Here is a 21,327-nt window from a genome sequence, read left to right on the forward strand (position 1 = left end):
TGCGGTACAAGGCATAATAACATACATAAGAATATAAGAAGTAGGAGCAGGAGAGGGCCATTTGGCCTGTCGAGCCTGCTCTGCCGTTCAGAAAGATCATGGCTGAACTGGCCATGGACTGATCTCCACCTACCTGCCTTTTCCACATAACCCTTAATTCCCCTATTATGCAAAAATCTGTCAAACCTTGTCTTAAATATATTTACTGAGGTAGCCTCCACTGCTATATTTGGGCAGAGAGAGAATTCCACAGATTCACCATTCTCTGGAAGAAGTAGTTCCTCCTCATCTCTGCCCTAAATCTACTGCCCTGAATCTTGAGGCTATGTCCCCAGTTCTAGTCTCACATACCAGTGGAAACAACTTTCCTGCCTCTATCTTATCTATTCCTCTCATAATTTTATATGTTTCTGTAAGATCTCCGTTCATTCTTCTGAATTCCAGCAAGTACAGTCCCAGGCGACTCAATCTCTCCTCATAGTCTAATGCCCTCATCTCAGGAATCAATCTGGTGAACCTCTTCTGCACCAGCTCCAAAGCTTTACTCTTCTAGTAAAGAGACCAGAACTACACGCAGTACTCCAGATGTGGCCTCACCAGTACCCTGTAGAGTTGCAGCATAACCTCCCTGCTCTTGAATTCAATCCCTCTAGCAATGAAGGCCAGCATTCTACTTGCCTTCTTGATAGCCTGCTGCACCTGCAAACCAACCTTTTGTGATTCATGCACAAGCATTCCCAAATGCCTCTGCTATAAGTTACAAAAAATAAATAGTGCAGAAGCGGAAGAATGCAATAGTGTTTCTTGGACTGTTCTGAAATCTAATGGCAGAGAGGAAGAAAGTGTTCTTAGAACATTGACTGTGAGTCTTTAGTCTCCTGTACCTCTTCCTTGATGATAGTAATGAAATGAGGGTATGTCTCAGATGGTGAGGGTGGTTAATGATGGATGTCGCCTTCTTGAGGTACTGCTTTTTGAAGATGTCCTCTGTTAGAGACCCTTGTGCCTGTGATAGAGTTGGCTGAGTTTCCAAACTGCTCTGGTGACCTGTAATTTCCTTAAACTCCTTGAAGTATATCCACTGATATGCCTTCTTTCTGATCATATCAATGCATTGGGCCCAGAACAGATCCTCTGAGATGTTGTCGCTCAGAAGCTGCTCACCCTTTTCACCGCAAAACCTTCAAACAAATTTACTGTGTGTTCTCCCTGCTTCCCCTTCCTGAAGTCCACAATCAATTCCATAGCCTTGTTGACATGCAAGGTGTCAACCAGCCAATCTGCCTTGCCTCTCTACACCACCTCATTGCCATCTATGATCTGCTATCAGTGGTGAATTTATAGATTGCATTTGAGCTGTCTAGCCATATTGTCATGTATGTAGAGAGAGCAGAACATCGGCTAAGCATGCATCCTTGAGGTGTGCCATTGTGGATTGTCAGTGAGGTGGAGATATTACTAAACCTGCACTGACAGTGGTCTCCCAATCAGGAAGTCAAGGATCCAGTTGCAGAGGAAGATATAGAGGCCCAGATTTTGAAGCTTATTGATTAGTACTGATGGGATATTGGTGTTGAATGTCGAACTGTAATTGATAAACAGCAGCCTGAAGTATGTCTTGATGTTATCCAGGTGCTCAAAAATCAAGTAAAGTGCCAGTGAGCTTTTGAGCGCTATTATGGCGGTAGGCAAATTACAGTGAGTCCGGGTGTTTGCTCAGGCAGGAGTTAATTCTAGCTGTGCTCAACCTCTTAAAGCACTCCATCACAGTAGATGTGAGTGATACTGGATGATATTTGTTGAGGCTGCTCACTCTGCTTTTCTTGTGCATCGGTATGATTGATGTCATTTTGAAGCTGATGGGAAACCTCCAACTGCAGCAAGTGAATGGTTGGAGATGCCCATAAACACTCCAGACAGTTGGTGGGCACAAGTTTCAGTTCCCTGGCAGTTACACCATCAGGGCCTGACACCTTGTGAAGATTTACCCTCTTGAAGAATATTCTGATGTCAGCCTCCAAGACCGAGATCTCCTTTGGCAGATAGAGTGGACAACACCTGGCTACTTGACATTCCAGATAGGGGCAGCAGGACAGAGGTAGAACGCCTTTGCACCACTATGAGTTAATCATGAAGCAAGTGGAGGTACTTTTCTCTTTACCTGATGCCATTGTCTGGGTCATATAGTGAATGATGAAGGTCTGGGTCTGGATTACTGTGTCTGGAGTATCGGAGATGAGCTATGTCCCTGAAGCAGAGTGCACAACAGTGTCTGATGCCTGTCTGGTATTGCAGTCTTGCTCTCAGAGGTCTAAAAGTTTTATTTTCTAGAGACTGTACATTAGCCAGGAGGTTGGTAGGTAGATGGGCTCTACCTAGTAGCTACCTTTCCTGAGATAATGGAAAAGTTCCCTGTTCCTCCAGCTGCTGCACTCACTCCCTGGGTGGTCTTGAGTCTGCCAGGTCTCTAGTCGTTGTCGTTATCTTGAGCAAATGCCAGCTTAATGGCATCTTTCCCTGTAGCAGGGTGACTAAAACTGAACACAATATTCCAAACGTGGCTTCACCATTATCCTGACAATCGATTTGGAAATAAAGTCCCAGTTCAAGGTCTGTATGGCCTAGTAGGCAATTATTTACCACTGACCTCACAATCCAAGCCCTTGTATTTCTTAATATTTTCCATTGAACTGAATTTTGACTTGAGCTTCTGCTTTGTTAATATTCAGTGGATTCTGGTTTACTGGGACCAGAACATTTTGTCCCAATTAAGTGGCTACCCCAATTAGCTGAAGATTCATGGAATTAGTTAAAAGGATATTTTGAAAAAACAAACTGAGTAATAAATTATGTATTTAAATAAATTACAGAACAAATTAGAACACTGCAATACTACTGCAGTAGTATAATAGTATTCAATGGAGGAATTCATCCAGAGTACGTCATGAACAGAATCAGTGCAGACACCCAGTGCACTTCCATTAAGATGGCGGTGCGCTCGGATGCAGCAGCTTTCCGGATCCGGGTCAACCATAGGTGTTTTTGTCTTTTTTTTAACGTCCTTTTTTATGATTGCAAGACAATGCTGGACTTTAAGAACTTTGGATACGGCAGGTCTACCCCATCAGCGAGGTGCTCATTGGCGGAGGAGCTGGACTTGGTGTGGACGGTGCTGCTGCGTGCTAAAGGGAGGCGTTGGAGTTGGTGCGTGAAGGCAGCATGCAGTGTAACAGCGGGTGATTGTCTTGGACATCTTGCGATCGCAAGACCCTGTTGGACATTGATAATGTAAGATGCTGCAGGCCCATTTCCCTTGTTTGTTGGCGCGACAGACGCGGAGGGAGCTGCGTGGCCTCGGTTATAGTGAGGACTAGTCCTCAAGCCGTGAGCTTGCCTGCTGGTGCAGTCCAGGAGAGGAGGTGCAATGCTGTGTCCATGCACGGTTGGGGGGCTGACATTTCCTGTTGGTGCTGCCCTCCAGTGTTCAGTTGGTGGAATGACAGGCTGGTTTGCACGTTTGCGTTCATCTGCGGACTGCCAAGAACTGCACCGTCAGTTTGTGGGATATGTTACTTAGGGTCTCTATTGTGGACTGAGAGTAGGAAGAGGGCAGGGAGAAGGGAATCATGGTTGGGAAAAGGGGAAAAGGAGATGGGAGGGAGTGGGAAGCATCAATGAGGCATTCTGCAGTGACCAATAAACCAATTGTTTGGAATCAAATCACCTGTCTGGTGTCTCGGGCCTAGGTGTGTCTGTTGACAAATACAGTATTGTGCAAAAGTCTTGGGCACCCTAGTTATAGTGAAATAGTTCCACTTAATATCAGAGAAATATATACAACCTGAAATTCGTGTCCTTCGCAGACACCCACAAAATCAGAAGGGTACCCCAAAGAATGAGTGGCAGTAGAAATATTAGAACCCCCAAAGCTTCTCACCCCCCCCCCATGCACAAGCAGCAGCAAGGCAACAAACCTACACCCCTCCCCATTCCAGCAAAAAAAAGCATCGGCATCCTCCACCAAGCAAGCAAGCGATAGCAAAGCCCCTGATTGCAGGACAACAAAAACTAATCGTTCACCCGGCAATTTGACAGGCTCTTTCTTCCAAATAAAGGTGGAGAGAGATGCCCCTCAGCAAGAGGGGAGATGATAATTCGCGATGATAAAGTCTGCCACATCACTTTTATTCCGCGTTCTCTGACTTGAGAATCAGCAACAGATTCTTCCCCACTGATAGAGCGCACGATTTGCTGAGTAGAGAACCCCGAACAGCCGATGCACTGTTCCCGGTGTTCCTCTTTCTCTCGCAACATTGCAGTTGGCTTGTCCACAGGGCCACAAAGCCTCAGAACCCCAATGGCACGATCGTCATTTAGGCTGCGTCCTTGGGATATTGAAAAGCAGCCAGTTATGAGCCCCCAGGAGCAGGTCCCACCACTGCAACGAACTGAAGTCTGAACATAACTCTAGGTCAGTGTCTCTAACAGAACCCCAATCATCTTGAAAAGGAAAAAGAGGGACATTAAAGGTAGAAATTAAGCTGTTCCTCTCGATGAGCTCAGAGGAGTGGCTGTTCAGCACCATTTTAGCTCCGTCCCTCCGGGGCTATAAAAGGTGCCAATGTATGTGTGCCTAAGACTTTTGCACAGAGTATATTTTTTAGAGTGGTTGTATGTTTGCTTACTATGTTGACTGCGCTATGTGTGACTTGTGTATGTTTCATACTTTGGCCCTGAAGGAATGCTGCTTCATTCGACTGTATTTATGTATTGCTGACTGATAATTAAACTTAAATTTGGACAGATAATGGACTGCCTTTACACGATGCTATGGACAAATGCATCCTCCAAATCTTCACTTTCACTGTAACATTCAAAATGACTTTTGATATCTTCATGTTCTTTGTAATTCCTAACTTGTTGAAATAGAGAGAGAATTTCATTTTCACTCCCGGATGTTTCTGGCATCTCCAACCCTGAATGCTTGAAATGTCAGTAAGCAAAACAGTTTGGCATTGTCTTACTGCTTATTTCTTGCCAACTATCAGTGACAAAAGTCACTGCTTTTTGAATGCAAACACACACACAGTTGACACTATTTAAAAACTGTTTGCTCTAAGCACAGTGTAATGTCTAAAGTCCACACAAATGCGAGTGACTGACGCATGTTAGAACTTGTTTGGCAACACTCTTCTGCCCCAATTAAGTGGCACAGTGTCTTAAATAAACCACGGAAATTAAGGTAATTTTCTCAATGAGATTTTATTCTTTGAATGTTGTCCCAAATAAATATAAAAACAAACTTCTGATGGTAATTTTGTTCTGGTAGATTATATTGAAGGAACGAGAAGAAAGGAAACAGCGACGGCTGCTAGAAGAAATGGGATTGATGCCATCAAGCTGTAATATTACATCTGCTCAAGAAGATCAGACACTCGCCTTGGATCAGAATGTAACTCAGGACACAAAAAAAATCGCTGAATTAAATGGCAAGTTGTTTTGTATCTTTGAATAGAAGAATGAATGCTGGTAAATATAAATCAGGTGGTATCTATGAAAAGAGAAGCAGAGTTAACATTTTAGGCCTTTCAAGGATGGCCTGAACAATTAACTCAGTTTTTCTCTCTACATAGAGACTAACTGGCCTGCTAAGCGTCAGCATTTTTCGGTTACCCCATGGTTTAGAGTATTTTGGTTGGTATAGCTAGCTAGTCTAGCAAAAGATGATCGTAAAACAGGTAAGTAAATCAAGCAAGAAGGCTATAGCCCATCACAGTCGTCAAAGGTTTGAAGTTTGTGATGCATCTGTACCAGTTGTTTTTGTTTTGGTTGTTCATTAATGAATGTGGAGTCCTGTATCCAGGTCAAACAAGGCTAGAAGATGACAAACAGATGTCTTTTTTTTGTTGTTGTCCTTTTGATATTTATTTGGTAAACCTTATTCTTACACTATAGACTAGAGATTCCAGTTTATTTGACTCCAGGTGTTTTGCTGACTACTGATCTTACAGCTATTTATTCTTGCCTGTAAAACTGGTCCCATTCTTGATTACATTATATTACCACCATGTGCTCCTGTATTGCAATTTTAAGGTCCAGCACTGTGAATTGATTCAATATTCCACAAATATTTGTCAAAGCCAATACTTGGGTGTGGAAATATTCCATTTGCAGATATAAAAGCATGGTTTCTTTCAGTAATGCCATTTTAGCATTAGCTAGTTCTGTGAGTTCTGTTCTACTAACTTAAGGGTTGGCTATAAACAGAATTCTCTGTAGGTTACAAATGAGTAGTTTTTCCCAAAAGTGTAATATGAAATCTTTGGCCTCAACAACACTTAAGAACACTTTTGCAAAGAGAAGGCCTGGGTAGTTCAGTACAACCTGGGAAGGAGTTGTTGCCGTCAAAGGAATTGTAACGAGCATTGTCTGATTGCAACCGGGGTGAAGTAACACAGGGAGCCCATCTACTAATCGGCAAGAAAACTATTGGCTGTTTAATAAAATAAAGTATGAGCTAACAAGGTGGATCAGGGTCTGTAAAGTATTGATCTTGCATAGATAAGGTTTGGATGGCATTGGCTTTTTCCCTGGGTGATCTTTGCATTGTTTCCTGATGAGTACTGTACCTGAGAGCAGAACCTGGGAGCATGTGCATAAAGTTAGATTTCTGTAAATTAGGTCCTCTGCAACCAGGGTCTTGTGTGCATTGTTCTCCATTCAGGGTTGGACTGCTATCAGAATGTTTTATTATTGTTGCATTCTTTCCACTTCACTCCATTGCAAGTTCCTCATGTGCTCCTAGTTCCAGTATCTGCAGATTTTTCTTTTTCTTGTTTGTGATTCAGTATTGCAACAGATATTTGTGATGGGTGTCTGATTCGAAATAAAACTCCCTTTTAATGGTAATATTGAAAACTACCCTGATACAGGTGTTCCCCCACCCCTTACAAAGGTAGGGCATTCCTATGAAATCTTACTTAAGCTGAAATGGCGTAAAGCGAAGAACCATTAATTTATATGGGGAAAATTTTCATAAAAGCAAAAATCCTCTTTGTAATGTGAAAACAGGTTACTAATGTAGGTCTTTTGTAAAAGCGAAGCGGCGTAACGTGGGGGACACCTGTATCCATTTTAATGTAACTGTATACTGATGCACACTTCATTTGTTAGTTTATTTGCAATGAGCGAACATTTGTAGATTTAAATAGTGTGATTTGCGTGCTCATCATTTATATCGTATATTTATGTAATAAAAGTGCAATATGTGGATTTACTTTTTTCCACATGCCTGGTGCTATTTTTGTTTCAATTTACTTGCCTGTCAATAGTAGCCTGCTATTTGCAAGATTTTGAATTTTGTTAAGATTAACAGATTATCCGGGGGGATAGAGGAATTAGTTTATTGAAAAAGTGATACGAAGCAGTGGAAGTCCTCTTTCTGTCACACTCACCCTCACATTGTCTTTCAGTCTTTGTAGTGCTCAAATTACTCACCATTTCTGTTACACTTATCAACTTGCTCATCTAATTTTTAAAGAATGGTCTGGTGAAGTTAAAGCTTCGTATCCATTATGGAGCATTATTTATGTGTTGAATTTTTAGACAGAAATTAAAGTACTGCTAAACGGCGTCACGCTTAACCCATTGTCAAATTTGCACTCTTCCAAAGCATGTTTTCTGGCCTGTCCTTCTATTCTACTGATAAGGAATAGTTTTCTATAACTCCGGGTCAAAGTGGCATGGCTGAGTTAACTGCTGTCAGCACAAAACAATTGCTCTAGTATAAATAAGGAGACCTATGATGCACTGTGGATTCCCAACAGGCTCTAATTACTCAAAAACAATCTAGTAAATTATTATTTGTTGCACGCTCATCTGTCTTTGCATGAACTTGCCTGGAGTTTAGTGTTTGTAATAATTGCAATATAATCTTTCAAATTTTGAGCATAATTGTACTTCAAAAGCAGTTCATTTGCTCATTATGCTGAGTTAATATCTGCCTTTTAGCGTTGATTACAGTGTCAACTAACCTTTTGTATCCGATATTGATATTGAGCACTGCAAACATTTTGCTGCAAAAGAATATTTAGTTAAGATATTTTTATGCGCATGTTTATCAAAGCTATCTGGATATATAGTATTTGTGAAGCAGATATATGTAGAAAATTAGGACCACAAGTGGCAGGGGTTGACCCCAGACACATTCTTACCAAGTTCACTAATGGGGAATCAAAATGGACTGTCACCACTGAACTCATTGTTTCATGTTATGTGTCTAGCAAAGTATTTCGAAAGCCAAAATATTAGCAACGTTTGCTGCTGTCTGGTAGGTTAGACTATCTTTTGTTTTTGTAGAAAGTGACTTCTGTTCAGCGCAAACGATAGTAAGCACACCTGCAGTCTGTATCATTATAGCTCTGAGGTTCCATCTAAATTTGTTTCTTATGACTTGTGTTGAATAGCTAACAACTATTTTGTTTGAGCATGAAATTCATGCATTTGATCTTAGAATCAGTTGTAAAAGAGATAAACCTTGGCCAAATTTTTACTCAAAATATTCTTCTACTAGGTAGAAAAGCTAGCAAGGTTAAATGAGCTAGAACTTGCAGGACAATAGCAGCAACTGCGTTTGAAACTTCCAAAAATACTTCCATCTTCTCCTGTAAGTGGTAGGGCATCTGAGAACCCTCATGTCCAAAAAGGTAAAACAAAGTGAAAGTCCAGTTTATTCTCATATGCATGTGTGCAGTAAAATTCTAGCCTGCAGTAGCATCATAGAAGCATATAAGCAGCATTCACAGAGAAAAAAATAAATTATACACTTATTGTACAGGAAAACCATTAGAGCAAAAAAGCAAAGCCCATTTTAATGCAAGGTTGTTAGAGTATTGCTAAACTGAGATGCTTATGTTTTGCCAGTTGGTTCAAGTCTGAATGGTTGGAAAGAAGTGGCTTTCTTGAACCTGATGGTGGTTGGTGACCTTTGTTGGGTTTGCATTAGGTAGTAAGTGAACCAGTTTGAAGGATCAGCTGACTCTACATCATCCTAGGCAAGCAATGTTCTTGTTCATGACGGCATTGATGGACATGTCCGCTCTTATGGAAATAGTCCCATATTTACACCACAGGTAGAGTTCACCCTGCTGTGTGGCATTAGTCTCATGCTGAAAGAGATGCACTCAGAAACAAACTATTAGCAGTTCGAAATTACAATCAGGAAGCTCTAGCCTTTTTGCCCAGTGTATCTTTCATTCCCCTTACTGTTAAGCCAAGGAGTGACCTCTGGTTCACTGAGGAGAGCAGAAAGGCATATCTGGAATAAAACAATGCATACTTAAAGATAAGGTGCCAGATCACAGAAACAGGCATTTAAGTCAACTAGGTCCGCACCAACAGCTAAGCATCCAATTTTATGATGATATCTATCCTAACCCATTTTATCTGCCAAATTCTAGACACTGCATTCGGGGGCAGTTTACCTGCGCGTTTTTGGGATGTTGGAGGAAACTAGATGTTTTGGGGGGGGGGGGGGGGGGGGGGTAAGCCGGCTCTTGTCGAGAGAAGAATATGCAGCCTCCCAATTTCAAGGAGTACTTATTTAGTCAGAAAAAATTACTCACTGCACCATTGCATGGAGTTTTCTAAAGTTCAAATTTGCAACTGTGTGGACAAGTATTGCAGGAAATCTTTCAGTTGGTGAAAGGGGGCACTAATATTTCTGGTCAATAGAAGGCCTTTGATGAAAAACATTTAGTTTGTGTTCTTTGTTTTGGTGTATTTAGCGTGAGCTAGAAAATGTCACATGCTCTATAAATTTACCGCTTGTAATTTACACTGTTTTTGGTTTAGATTCTACAGAAGATTTGACTAATTCTGCACCTTCATCGCCCTGTCAAAATGTACAGTCTCTTTCTGATGCACCAAAAATTTCTGAGGAAATTTGGACAAAAGACATTCTGCCAAATCCCAGTCATCAAAAGTTACACAGCAGACGGTTTAGAGAGTAAGTGAATTTCTGGAGCTATATGTTGCAATTATCATTTCCTCTTAACTACCTACTCCATAGAGGTGTGCAATTTTACATCAAATTCTGTAAAATTCTGATTCTCCAAATTCAGTTTAATACCAGATCTCATCATTTACAAAAATATTAGTATTTCTAGTCTATTAAAGAGTGGAATGATTACTGGCATTAGACTATAAAGGATACACTTGTGCAGCTCTGTCACTGCTCTTTCAACTTGCTTGTCTCTGTGTATTTTTTGAGAAACACTGCATCTACTTTCTGAAATTCAACACTATTAAATTTATTATTCACTTAAATTTCTTGTTATCATGCAGTACATTTGAATGATGGTAAGATGTCTTGCATCATAAACGTTTCCGCATTCATTATCCATTAATTTTATCCCATTTGGAACCAAAATCAACACTCCCTCTCTAGTCATTCTTCATTTTTTACAAATACCCTCATTGGCACTGTTTTTGTTCAAAGTTAATGCTTCATCTTTATTTTTCCTCCATCTGTATATTCAGCTGTTAGCTATGAGGTTGTTTAACCATCCACTTCTTTTTCCAATCCTTTCATTAGTACCCAAACCACATACTTAAATTTTACGCTACACAACAGTAATTCACTATCTTTCTTCATTACCCTTAGTCTATAGTCATAGTATTTTATTTCTCAGAACAACTCTCTTCAAACAGTTTTCTTCCTCCCAAATAAGCAGTCATTTACACAATTCCCCCAAGCTCTCTTTCTGAAACCTATGTTGTATCTTGGCCACTCCATCATACTTGTCTTCAAAAGACCATCAGATATGTTTGATTTGGTCACTATTATTAACCATAAAGCTATTCATATCATAACATTATGAATTTATTAAGCCATAAATGAGCTTAAATTCCCTTCAACTTCTCAAAAGTGAAAATGTCATTTTTGTTCCATGTCTACACATGTATGTTTCTTGTTCTGATGAGTTCAATTTTTCCAGATAATCCTTCAGAAGCAGTGCAGTGCTACATAGCCTCAACATTGCAAACGACTCAGACTGGTTTTACTTTTTACTTTGCTAGAAAAGTATTACGGTGTTTTTTCACAAAAGTTTTCTATTGTTCCCTTTCGGTCAGAATTTGTCTTTTCACACACAAAGTGTACGAGAGTAATGTTTTTAAATGAAAAGTACTGGCTTTTCTTCCAGGTACATTATTAAATATTTTCCCAATTTTGCCTTTCTAACTGCCAGGAAAATGACAAAATACATTTAAAAAGATTGCTGGGTGGGGAGTGCAACCATTGATAACAGATCAGTTTATTCAACAACATTAATCATCACAGAGTGAATATGTTTTCATGTGGTGAGAGGAGCATGTCCAAGGTAACCAAAAAGCTTGATGTTTATCAGACATGTGAATAAGGTATTGAATTGAAATAAACAGTTTGTTCACAGGATTGATGACCCAGATTGTATAGACTGTTTTAGAAAAGGAAAATAATTAATAAATTATTAATTATATATGACATGAATCAGATTGACCAGTAAGTATTTATCTTGAAACTGGGCTGCAGGCAAGGCAATTCGTTTCGAAATTTAAAGGTACTTAAATTCTCATGAACTGCTCTGTGTTACAATAGTTATATCCTTTTTATTGGTGCAAAGGTTGATTTTATTTCTGCGGTTTCTGTGTTTTCCTCATTGTTGGTGCAGCTTTACTTTGCTTTTCTTGTGGGTGAACTTGATGCCAGATTGTTTATCTTAGTTCTTGTGAAGGTGCTGTAACTTTAATTGCATCTCAATTTCTGATCTTGTATTTCTAATATTAAAATGACTAAATTGTAAATTAAGTAACAAGATGCTACATATGGTGACTGTCATGAGCTGCTGGTCATAATGTTGCAGTCATAATGCTACTGCAGTTTCAAAGTTCCATTGTTTAGAAAATTTTTGAGTAATTGAAATCACAATGTTTGAGTGTTAGTGGTACTGTAATGTAATTGGCATGCAGTTTAACAAAAATAATGATCTCACAGTCCTCTGCTAGATGACATATTTTCCTCTATACATATATGACATGTATCCTGTATACCTGTAGCTGTACAAAAACATTGATTTTTTTTATACTTAATTTGATTTCTTCATAATCTATTTACATTTGAGGTTTTCAAACTTTTAGTCAAATGATTATTAATGCCGTCGATTTGTTTATTCTTTTCATGTCAACTTGCTCTGTAAATCTTTTTTCCACTTCCTCACAGATTCTCTGCATGAAACTTTGTTGTTGTGTTTTCACGAAGCCATGAGCAATCTTGTTTTCATAACGAATGTACTTGTATTGGGGCCTGGGTATGAATGATTCACTGGATTAATTCTTGAGTTTAGAGGACTATCCTTTTTGAGTAAGGCTGTCCTGTACTGGCTGAAGTCTGTAAAAATGAGAGAGTTTATCATTGACATCCATGAGGTTTGAGAAGACTTCCCAATACTCAGTAGAATTTTATGATCGGATATACAGGCAGATTGCAGTAGGGTATAAAACAGTAAGGTTGTAATAGTATGGAATTTTTACTTTATCAGTATTAACTGGGATTGCATTAGAGTGAGGGGCTTTAAATGTTTTTTTAAAGCAGTACATAGGGAGCCCTACTAGGGAAATGGCTTTTCTCAACCTTGTATTAGGGCAGGGGTTCTCACTTAGGGTCCATGGACCCCTCAGTTAATGGCTTAAAGGTTGTGACCCCCACTATTAGCACGTGAGAATGGAGGAAGGAAGTGTCTGTGGAGAGACGCTTTGGGAAGAACAACCATAATTCAGTAAGCTCAGGATAGCCATGGGAAAAGATAAGGTTGGTCCAGGAGTTAGGATCTCAGATTTGGAGAAGAGTGATTTTCAATTGTATAAGATGGGATCTGGCAAAAGTAGATTGAAATAAACAATATCCAATAGTGGGAGGCATTTAAAGATGAGATAGTAAGAGTTCAGGGTAAATGTTATCTTGGTAAGGGTAAGAAACAAAAATGGTATGATTGGGATATTGTTAACAAAGGAAGATGGGAACGTAACAAAAGAAGATGAAGGTTTGATCAGGAAAAAAGCACAAGTCAGATATAAGCAATTGGTTTCAGTTGAGTCCTTTGAAGTTTATAGGGGATATGGGAGATAATTTGGAGAGATCATGAAATGGCCTTGGCAAGCGGATTAAGGGGAAGACCTTATCAGTAAAGTAAAAGCAAGGGGATAACTAGGGAAAGAGCAGGTTCCCTTGGGGACCAAATGGGGGAATTTGTGTAGAGCCCAAGGATAGGAGCAGATTCTAAATAAATATAACTAATGAATATTCACCAGGAGGAGGATGATGTGGCTGGTGCAGAGTTAGGAAAGAGCTACATTGATATTCTGGGACATTTGTATCAGGAAGGAGAAAGTGTTAAATGTACATGAAGGTGAATGAATCCGCAGGCCTCTCTAGAGCTACTCCAAGGTGCTATGGGAAGCAAGAGTGGAGATCGCTGGGGCTCTAATGGAAATTTTTCTAAATTCTTTAGTTTCAGATACCATATAACAATTACAGCATGGAAACAGGCCATCTCAGCCCCTCTAGTCCGTGCCAAACGCTTACTCTCACCTAATCCCACTGACCCGCCCTCAGCCCATAACCCTCCATTCCTTTCCTGTCCATATACTTATCCAATTTTGCTTTAAATGACAATACTGAACCTGCCTCTACCACTTACACTGGAAGCTCATCCCACACAGCTACCACTCTCTGAGTAAAGAAATTCCCCTCATGTTACCCTTAAACTTCTGCCCCCTAATTCTCAACTCATGTCCTCTTGTTTGAATCTCCCCTACTCTCAATGGAAAAAGACTAACCACGTCAACTCTATCTATCCCCCTCATAATTTTAAATACCTCTATCAAGTACCCCCTCAACCTTCTATGCTCCAAAGTATAAAGACCTAACTTGTTCAATCTTTCCCTGTAACTTAGGTGCTAAAACCCGGGTAACATTCTAGTAAATCTTCTCTGTACTCTCTCTATTTTGTTGACATTCTTCCTATAATCCGGTGACCAGAACTGTACACACTACTCCAAATTCGGCCTTACATGCCTTGAACAATTTTAACATTACATCCCAACTCCTATACTCGCTCTGATTTATAAAGGCCAACATACCAAAAGCTTTCTTCACCACCCTATCCACACGAGATTCAACCTTCAGGGAACTATGCACCATTATTTCAAGATCACTCTGTTCTACTGTGTTCTTCAATGCCCTACCATTTACCATGTATGTCCTATTTGGATTATTCCTACCAAAATGTAGCACCTCACACTTATCAGCATTAAACTCCATCTGCCATCGCTCAGCCCACTCTTTTAACTGGCCTAAATCTCTCTGCAAACTTTGAAAACCTACTTCATAATCCACAACACCACCTATCTTAGTATCATCTGCATACTTACTAATCCAATTTAGCACCCCATCATCCAGATCATTAATGTATATGACAAACAACATTGGACCCAGTACAGATCCCTGAGGCACACTACTAGTCACCGGCCTCCAACCTGACAAACTGTTATCCACCACTACTCTCTGGCATCTCCCATCCAGCCACTGTTGAATCCATTTTACTACTTCAATATTAATACCTAATGATTGAACCTTCCTAATTAACCTTCCGTGCAGAACCTTGTCAGAGGCCTTACTGAAGTCATATAGACAACATCCACTGCTTTACCCTCGTCAATTTTCCTCGTAACCTCTTCAAAAAATTCAATAAGATTTGTCAAACATGACCTTCCATGCACAAATCCATGTTGACTGTTCCTAATTAGACGCTGTCTATCCAGATAATTATATATACCATCTCTAAGAATACTTTCCATTAATTTACCCACCACTGACGTCAAACTGCCAGGACTATAATTGCTAGGTTCACTCTTAGAACCCTTTTTAAACAATGGAACCACATGAGCAATACACCAATCCTCCGGCACCATCTCTGTTTCTAATGACATTTGAAATATTTCTGTCAGAGCCCCTGCTATTTCTACACTAACGTCCCTCAAGGTCCTAGGGAATATCCTGTCAGGACCCAGAGATTTATCTACTTTTATATTCCTTAAAAGCGCCAGTACTTCCTCCTCTTTAATTGTCGTGGTTTCCATAACTTCCCTATTTTTTCCCTGACCTTACACAATTCAAAATCCTTCTTCTAGTGAATACGGAAGAAAAGAAATTGTTCAAAATCTCCCCCATCTCTTTCGGCTCCACACATAGTTGTCCACTCTGATTCTCTAAGGGACCAATTTTATCCATCACTATCCTTTTGCTATTAATATAACTGTAGAAACCCTTTGGATTTATTTTCACCTTACTTGCCAAAGCAACCTCGTATCTTCTTTTAGCTTTTCTAATTTCTTTCTTAAGATTCTTCTTACATTCTTTATATTCCTCGAGCATCTCATTTACTCCATGCTGCCTATATTTATTGTAGATATCTCTCCTTTTCCTAACCAAGTTTCCAATATCCCTTGAAAACCATGGCTCTCTCAAACATTTAACCTTTCCTTTCAACCTAACAGGAACATAAAGATTCTGTACCCTCAAAATTTCACCTTTAAATTACCTCCATTTCTCTATTACATCCGTCCCATAAAACAAATTGTCCCATCCACTCCTTCTAAATCCTTTCGCATTGCTTCAAAGTTGGCCTTTCTCCAATCAAAAATCTCAACCCTGGGTCCAGTCCCATCCTTCTCCATAATTATATTGAAACTAATGTACCAGATGGTGTACCAGAAGAATGGATGATAGGAAATGTTGTTCCATTATTAAAAAAGCAAATGAAGTGGAGATAAACCAGGAAATTACAAGTTGTTAAACTATCATCAGTTATAGTAAAATGATTAGGGGGGGGGGAAGATTCTAAGGGGCAGATCTATGTTCACTTGAGATGGCAGGGACTAAGATGGAAGACTTAACATGGTTTTGTTAAGGCAAAATTTGGTTTTACAGCTCTGATTGAGATTCAGGCTTTTGAGAAGATAACTAAGAACATTGAGTAGGCAGGTAGTGTACTTGAACCTCAGCAAGGTTTTTGCTAGGTCCAGGATTGTAGGCTGGTCCAGAGGTTAAACCACATGGGATCTGAGGTGCCCTTCAAACTGGTCCCAAAATTATCTTGATGATTGGAGTCTGTAGCCAGTAGTATACTACAGGAATCAGTGCTGGAGCTACTTGCTTGTCATATTTATTAATGACCTGGATGAGAATGTAGATGGCCTGATTAATAAGTTTACAGATGACTCAAAGATTAGTAGAGTTGAAGACAGCAAAGAATGTTTACTAATAACACAGGACATGGGTCAATTGGAAAGGTGGGTGGAGTCGTGGCACATGGAATTTAACCCTGACAAGCATGAGGTTATGCATTTTAAAATGTCAGGTATGGGTAGGACATGTGGAGTATGGCAGGGACTGCACGAATGATGATGCATAGGAATGGGTACTTGTTCATAGTTCCCTGAAAATAGTGATGCAAGTGGATAGGGTAGGTATGAAGGCAATTTTGGTATGCTTTCTGTCATAGGCCAAAGCATTGTGCATAAGAGAGGGAATGTCATATTACAGCTATACAAATGTGATCTTCAGATTCAGTTTATTGTCATTTAGAAACCACAAATGCAATGCAGTTTAAAAAATGAGACAACATTCCCCCAGAATGATATCACAAAAGCATATGACAAAACAGACTACACCAGAAAATCCACGTAACCTTTGGCCATCCCCAATCCAGAGTCCGGAGAGGCTGCTGCATATTAATATCGCGCTACCATCTAGCGCGTTTCCTGGAAAGGAGCTCCAAATCCACCAAACAAAAACAAGACCAAAAACTAAAGCTACAAGACCTGCACAAAACCACATAATTACAACATATAGTTACAGCAGTGCAAACAATAGCATAATTGATAAAAAACAGACTACGGGCACAGTAAAAATAGTTCAAGATGTTAAAGGACTGTAAGTTCAAAAGAAATCACCACAGTTTCCACAAGTCCCCAGGGTCCCGACAGACTCGCCATCCCACACCGGCGGCAGAAGGGAATACCCCCGCTATGGACTTCCAAGGTGCTGCCCAACTCAGCCTCGCAGACGCAGCACAGAATGGAAGCGGCCTGAGTCCGTCGAACCTCCGAGCTGACGACCATCCCCTCCGGCACAGCTTCTCCGAGCACCATCCTTTGCCGAGCGTATTAAGACAGCCCCGCCAACGGCCATCGGCAACAAGACCCCGAGGACTGGGGGCCTGTTCTTCCCAGCAGAGTCCCGGACCTCACGGATCTTGTAGATGTTTTAAGATTATGGCTGATTTTTTTTAAAAAAAGGGCAAGGAAGTAGAGATTTAAAATGAGGAGAGGGAAATTTAAATAAAGATCTGAGAGACCAGTTCCCATCTACCTGGCATAGATGGGTTTTGCAGTTGGAACGGACAGCTGGCCAAAGGGCCTGTTTCTGTGCTGTATAGCTCTGATTGTAATACTCCTAGTAATACCACTTGCTCTTTGCTGTGCGTTTTCCTATGGATTTTTTAAAGTAACTTTTTTTAACTTTTAGGTCACATATGAGTGTGGTTCCATTTGAATATATGAAAGGACCTATAATTCGGTCAGCAGTAAATCTTGTGGTTTAGATAATTTCATTGTCTTGAATACTATTGAGTTTATTAGTTTTGAGTATATGTATTGTTCTGTAACTTAACTGAACTGAGTAGTTTGGTAATGTGTGGTAATAACTTTAGTTAACTGTAATAGTGGATAAAAGCTGACTGATTAGTGAAAACTCTAAATAAATAATAATTATGATTTTAACATTTTGCCTACCTGATTATAAGTAGGAGTTCTAATCCGTATAATGTGCTCTGAGTACAGATGAGTTTTTAAACATTCCAGTCTTTTGTTCTGCAGTTCACAATAATTTGATCTCCAAATCATGTTACAATTGCAAATCCAGGGATTAGTGTTTTTTCTTTTTGGGAAAATTGCTTTGTGAAGCCAGTATTCCTAAATATTTATAAATTCAGGAATTCTCGCAATGAGATTGCCAATGTTTTGTATTGCAAATTTTGTTTTGCATGTCAATGATTTTTTTCCTCTCTGATTTATCCAAATCTTTCAACACATCTCTCCAGCAATATCACCCTGTAAATCTACACCATGTACTTTTATTATTTCAGATATTGCACTCAAGTTTTGTCAAAAGAAGTTGATAATTATGTGACTGACTTACTGAAGGAGCTCGTCCGTTTCCAAGATCGGTTATACCAAAAAGATCCAGTTAAAGCTAAGAAGAAACGAAGAATTGTCATGGGGCTGAGAGAAGTGCTGAAACATCTAAAACTGAAAAGGTTGAAGTGTGTTATTATCTCTCCAAACTGTGAAAGAATACAATCCAAAGGTATGTTACTTGTAATTGAAGGTTCCTTTATTGGATATAATGATGAAGAGAATAATTACAGAAAGTATTTTAGCCACAGGCTATACAGATATGTTTTGTCTTTTGGGTCATGCATGATTATATTGCAGCCTGCACTATTTTAGCTAAAAAGCCATAGTATAATGTATAATATTATAATTTGGACTGTGGGTAGCTGGCATTACAATAACACTTAGATGACTTATTCTTTTGCAGCTATATTAATTTTGATGCATTATTGTACTGTTTCACTGCCTTGATAGAATAGTAAAATGTAATACAATAGATTCCAGCTAATTAAGACACATCGGGACCAGTGCATTTTGGCCCAAATAAGCAGCTGCCCCGATTAGCTGGTTTCATGGAAATAGTTAAAAAGATGTTGTAGCGGTGTGCTACACACAGCACTGAAATAACGACACGTAGTCAGTGAGCTGCAGTTGCAAAAGAGGTTTATTCAAACTTCACAGCCTCGCTTTAAAGCCTTCCTGATCCCGCCCTCCCCGGGTGGGAATGCCGTAGTCACGGTCCTGTCCCGCACGTGGGCTTTTCCCCTTGCTGGTGAAGCAGACTTGGCACCCTTTTTGGGACCGGCATCCATGCCGGCACACGCCACTTTGTGAGCCAGTTCGAGTGTGCTGGGAAGTGGGTCGCCACATAACCACCCCCCCCAGAATCGGCAATACACCCCCCAACGTTCTCAGTTTGGGTCGGTCCCTGTTTGGGAGGTCTGCCTCTGCACCGCGGTGCCTGAATCTCGACCGGCTGCGCCAAGTCCACATGGGCCAGTTTGAGTCGGTCCACTGTGAAAACCTCTTCTTCCCCCCAATGTCCAGCATGAATGTGGACCCGTTGTTTCTGATCACTGTAAACAGCCCCTCGTAGGGCCGTTGTAGCGGTGTCCGGTGTCCGCCCCATCGTACAAAAATAAACTTACAGTTCTGCAGGTCTTGGGTACGCAGGTCAGGTTCTGCCCATGCCGTGAAGTGGGTATGGGGGCCAGGTTACCGAGCCTCTCGTGTAGTCTGTCCAGGACTGCTGCGGGTTCTTCCTCTTGCCCCCGTGGGGCCGGTATGAACTCTCCTGGGACGACCAGGGGTGTGCTATACACCAACTCGGCTGACGAGGTGTGCAGATCATCTTTGGGCACCGTGCAGATTCCGAGCAGGACCCAGGGAAGCTTGTCCACCCAGTTAGGCCCTTTGAGGCGGACCATGAGAGCCGACTTCAGGTGACGGTGGAAACGCTCCACTAGTCCGTTCGACTGTGGGTGGTAAGCAGTTGTGTGGTGCAGCTGTGTCCCCAAAAGGCTGGCCATAGCTGACCACAGGCAGGAGGTGAACTGGGCGCCTTTGTCGGAGGTAATGTGGGCGGTACACCTAAGCGGGACACCCAGGTGGCGATCAGTGCCCGGGTGCAGGATTCGGGGGTGGTGTCAGTGAGCGGGACGCCCTCTGGCCATCTTGTGAACTAGTCCACGATAGTCAGGAGGTGCCGCGCTCCTCGCGACACTGGCAGGGGGCCCACGATATCTACATGAATGTGGTCAAAACGCCGGCGGGTGGGGTGGAACTACTGCGGATGGGCTTTGGTGTGCCGCTGCACCTTGGCTGTTTGGCAGTGCGTGCACGTTTTGGCCCATTCACTGACCTGCTTGCGGAGTCCGTGCCAAACGAACCTGTTGGCTACCATCCGGACGGTTGTCCTGATGGAGGGGTGCGCTAAGTTGTGAATGGAGTTGAAAACACGTCGCTGCCAGGCTGCCGGGACGACAGGGCAGGGTTGGACGGTGGTGACGTCACAGAGTAGGGTCCTCTCACCTGGGCCTACGGGGAGGTCCTGGAGCTGCAAACCGGAGACTGCAGTTCTGTAACTAGGGATCTCCTCGTCTGCCTGCTGCGCATCCGCCAGTGCTTCATAGTCTACCCCTGGGACAGGGCTTGGATGTTAGAGCGGGAGAGGGCGTCTGCCACGACATTGTCCTTTTCCGAGACATGCCAGATATCCATCGTGTATTCGGAGATGTAGGACAGATGTCGCTGCATCCAAATAGATGAAAGCGAAGTCCAGGTCGCGTCCCACCGTGTCCATTAACCGCTGGAATATCTGTACGGCATTCTTTAGGCCGAACGGCATGCGGAGGAACTCAAAAAGGCCGAAAGGAGTGATGAGTGCCGTTTTGGGGACGTCGTCCGGATGCATCGGGATTTGATGGTATCCCCGGACGAGGTCTACCTTGGAGAAGATTCGTGCGCCATGCAGGTTTGCTGCAAAATTCTGAATGTGCGGCACAGGGTAGCGGTCCAGTGTTGTAGCCTCGTTCAGCCTGCGGTAGTCGCCGCATGGTCTCCAGCCCCCTGTTGCTTTGGGCATCATGTGCAGGGGGGAGGCCCATGGGCTGTCGGACTGCCGTATGATCCCTAATTCCTCCATCGTCTTGAACTCCTCCTTCGCCAGTCGGAGCTTGTCCGGGAGAAGCCTTCGAGCACGGGCGTGGAGGGGTGGCCCTTGTGTCGGGATGTGGTGCTGTACGCTGTGTCTGGGCATGGCTGCCATGAACTGCGGTGCCAGAACCGATGGGAAATCCGCCAGGACTCTGGTGTAGTCGTTGTTGGACAGCGTGATGGAGTCCAGGTGTGGGGCTGGCAACTGGGCTTCACCCAGGGAAAACGTTTGAAAAGTCTCGGTGTGGACCTGTCTCCTCCCTTACAGGTCGACCAGTAGGCTGCGAGCTCGCAAAAAATCAGCTCCCAAGAGCGGTTGGGCTACGGCGGCCAGTGTGAAGTCCCATATGAACTGGCTGGAGCCGAACTGTAGCCGCACTGGTATGGGTGCTGTAGGTC

The 21,327-nt window shown here is 41.8% G+C and overlaps 1 protein-coding gene across 3 annotated transcripts in view; it reads left to right on the forward strand.

Annotated features, from left to right (window-relative positions):
- The window catches only part of secisbp2 (SECIS binding protein 2), an 87,778-nt gene that overhangs the window by 53,909 nt on the left and 12,542 nt on the right, over positions 1–21,327 (forward strand). For all 3 annotated transcript variants that reach the window (XM_073071728.1, XM_073071747.1, XM_073071737.1), the window contains exons 13-15: positions 5,330–5,489; positions 9,853–10,006; positions 18,246–18,466. In XM_073071728.1, coding sequence (XP_072927829.1) covers positions 5,330–5,489; positions 9,853–10,006; positions 18,246–18,466 — 535 coding nt within the window. The remainder of the gene's footprint in view (positions 1–5,329; positions 5,490–9,852; positions 10,007–18,245; positions 18,467–21,327) is intronic.

The sequence above is a fragment of the Hemitrygon akajei genome, chromosome 2, assembly GCF_048418815.1.
Source record: "Hemitrygon akajei chromosome 2, sHemAka1.3, whole genome shotgun sequence".
NCBI classification, from domain to species: Eukaryota; Metazoa; Chordata; class Chondrichthyes; order Myliobatiformes; family Dasyatidae; genus Hemitrygon; species Hemitrygon akajei.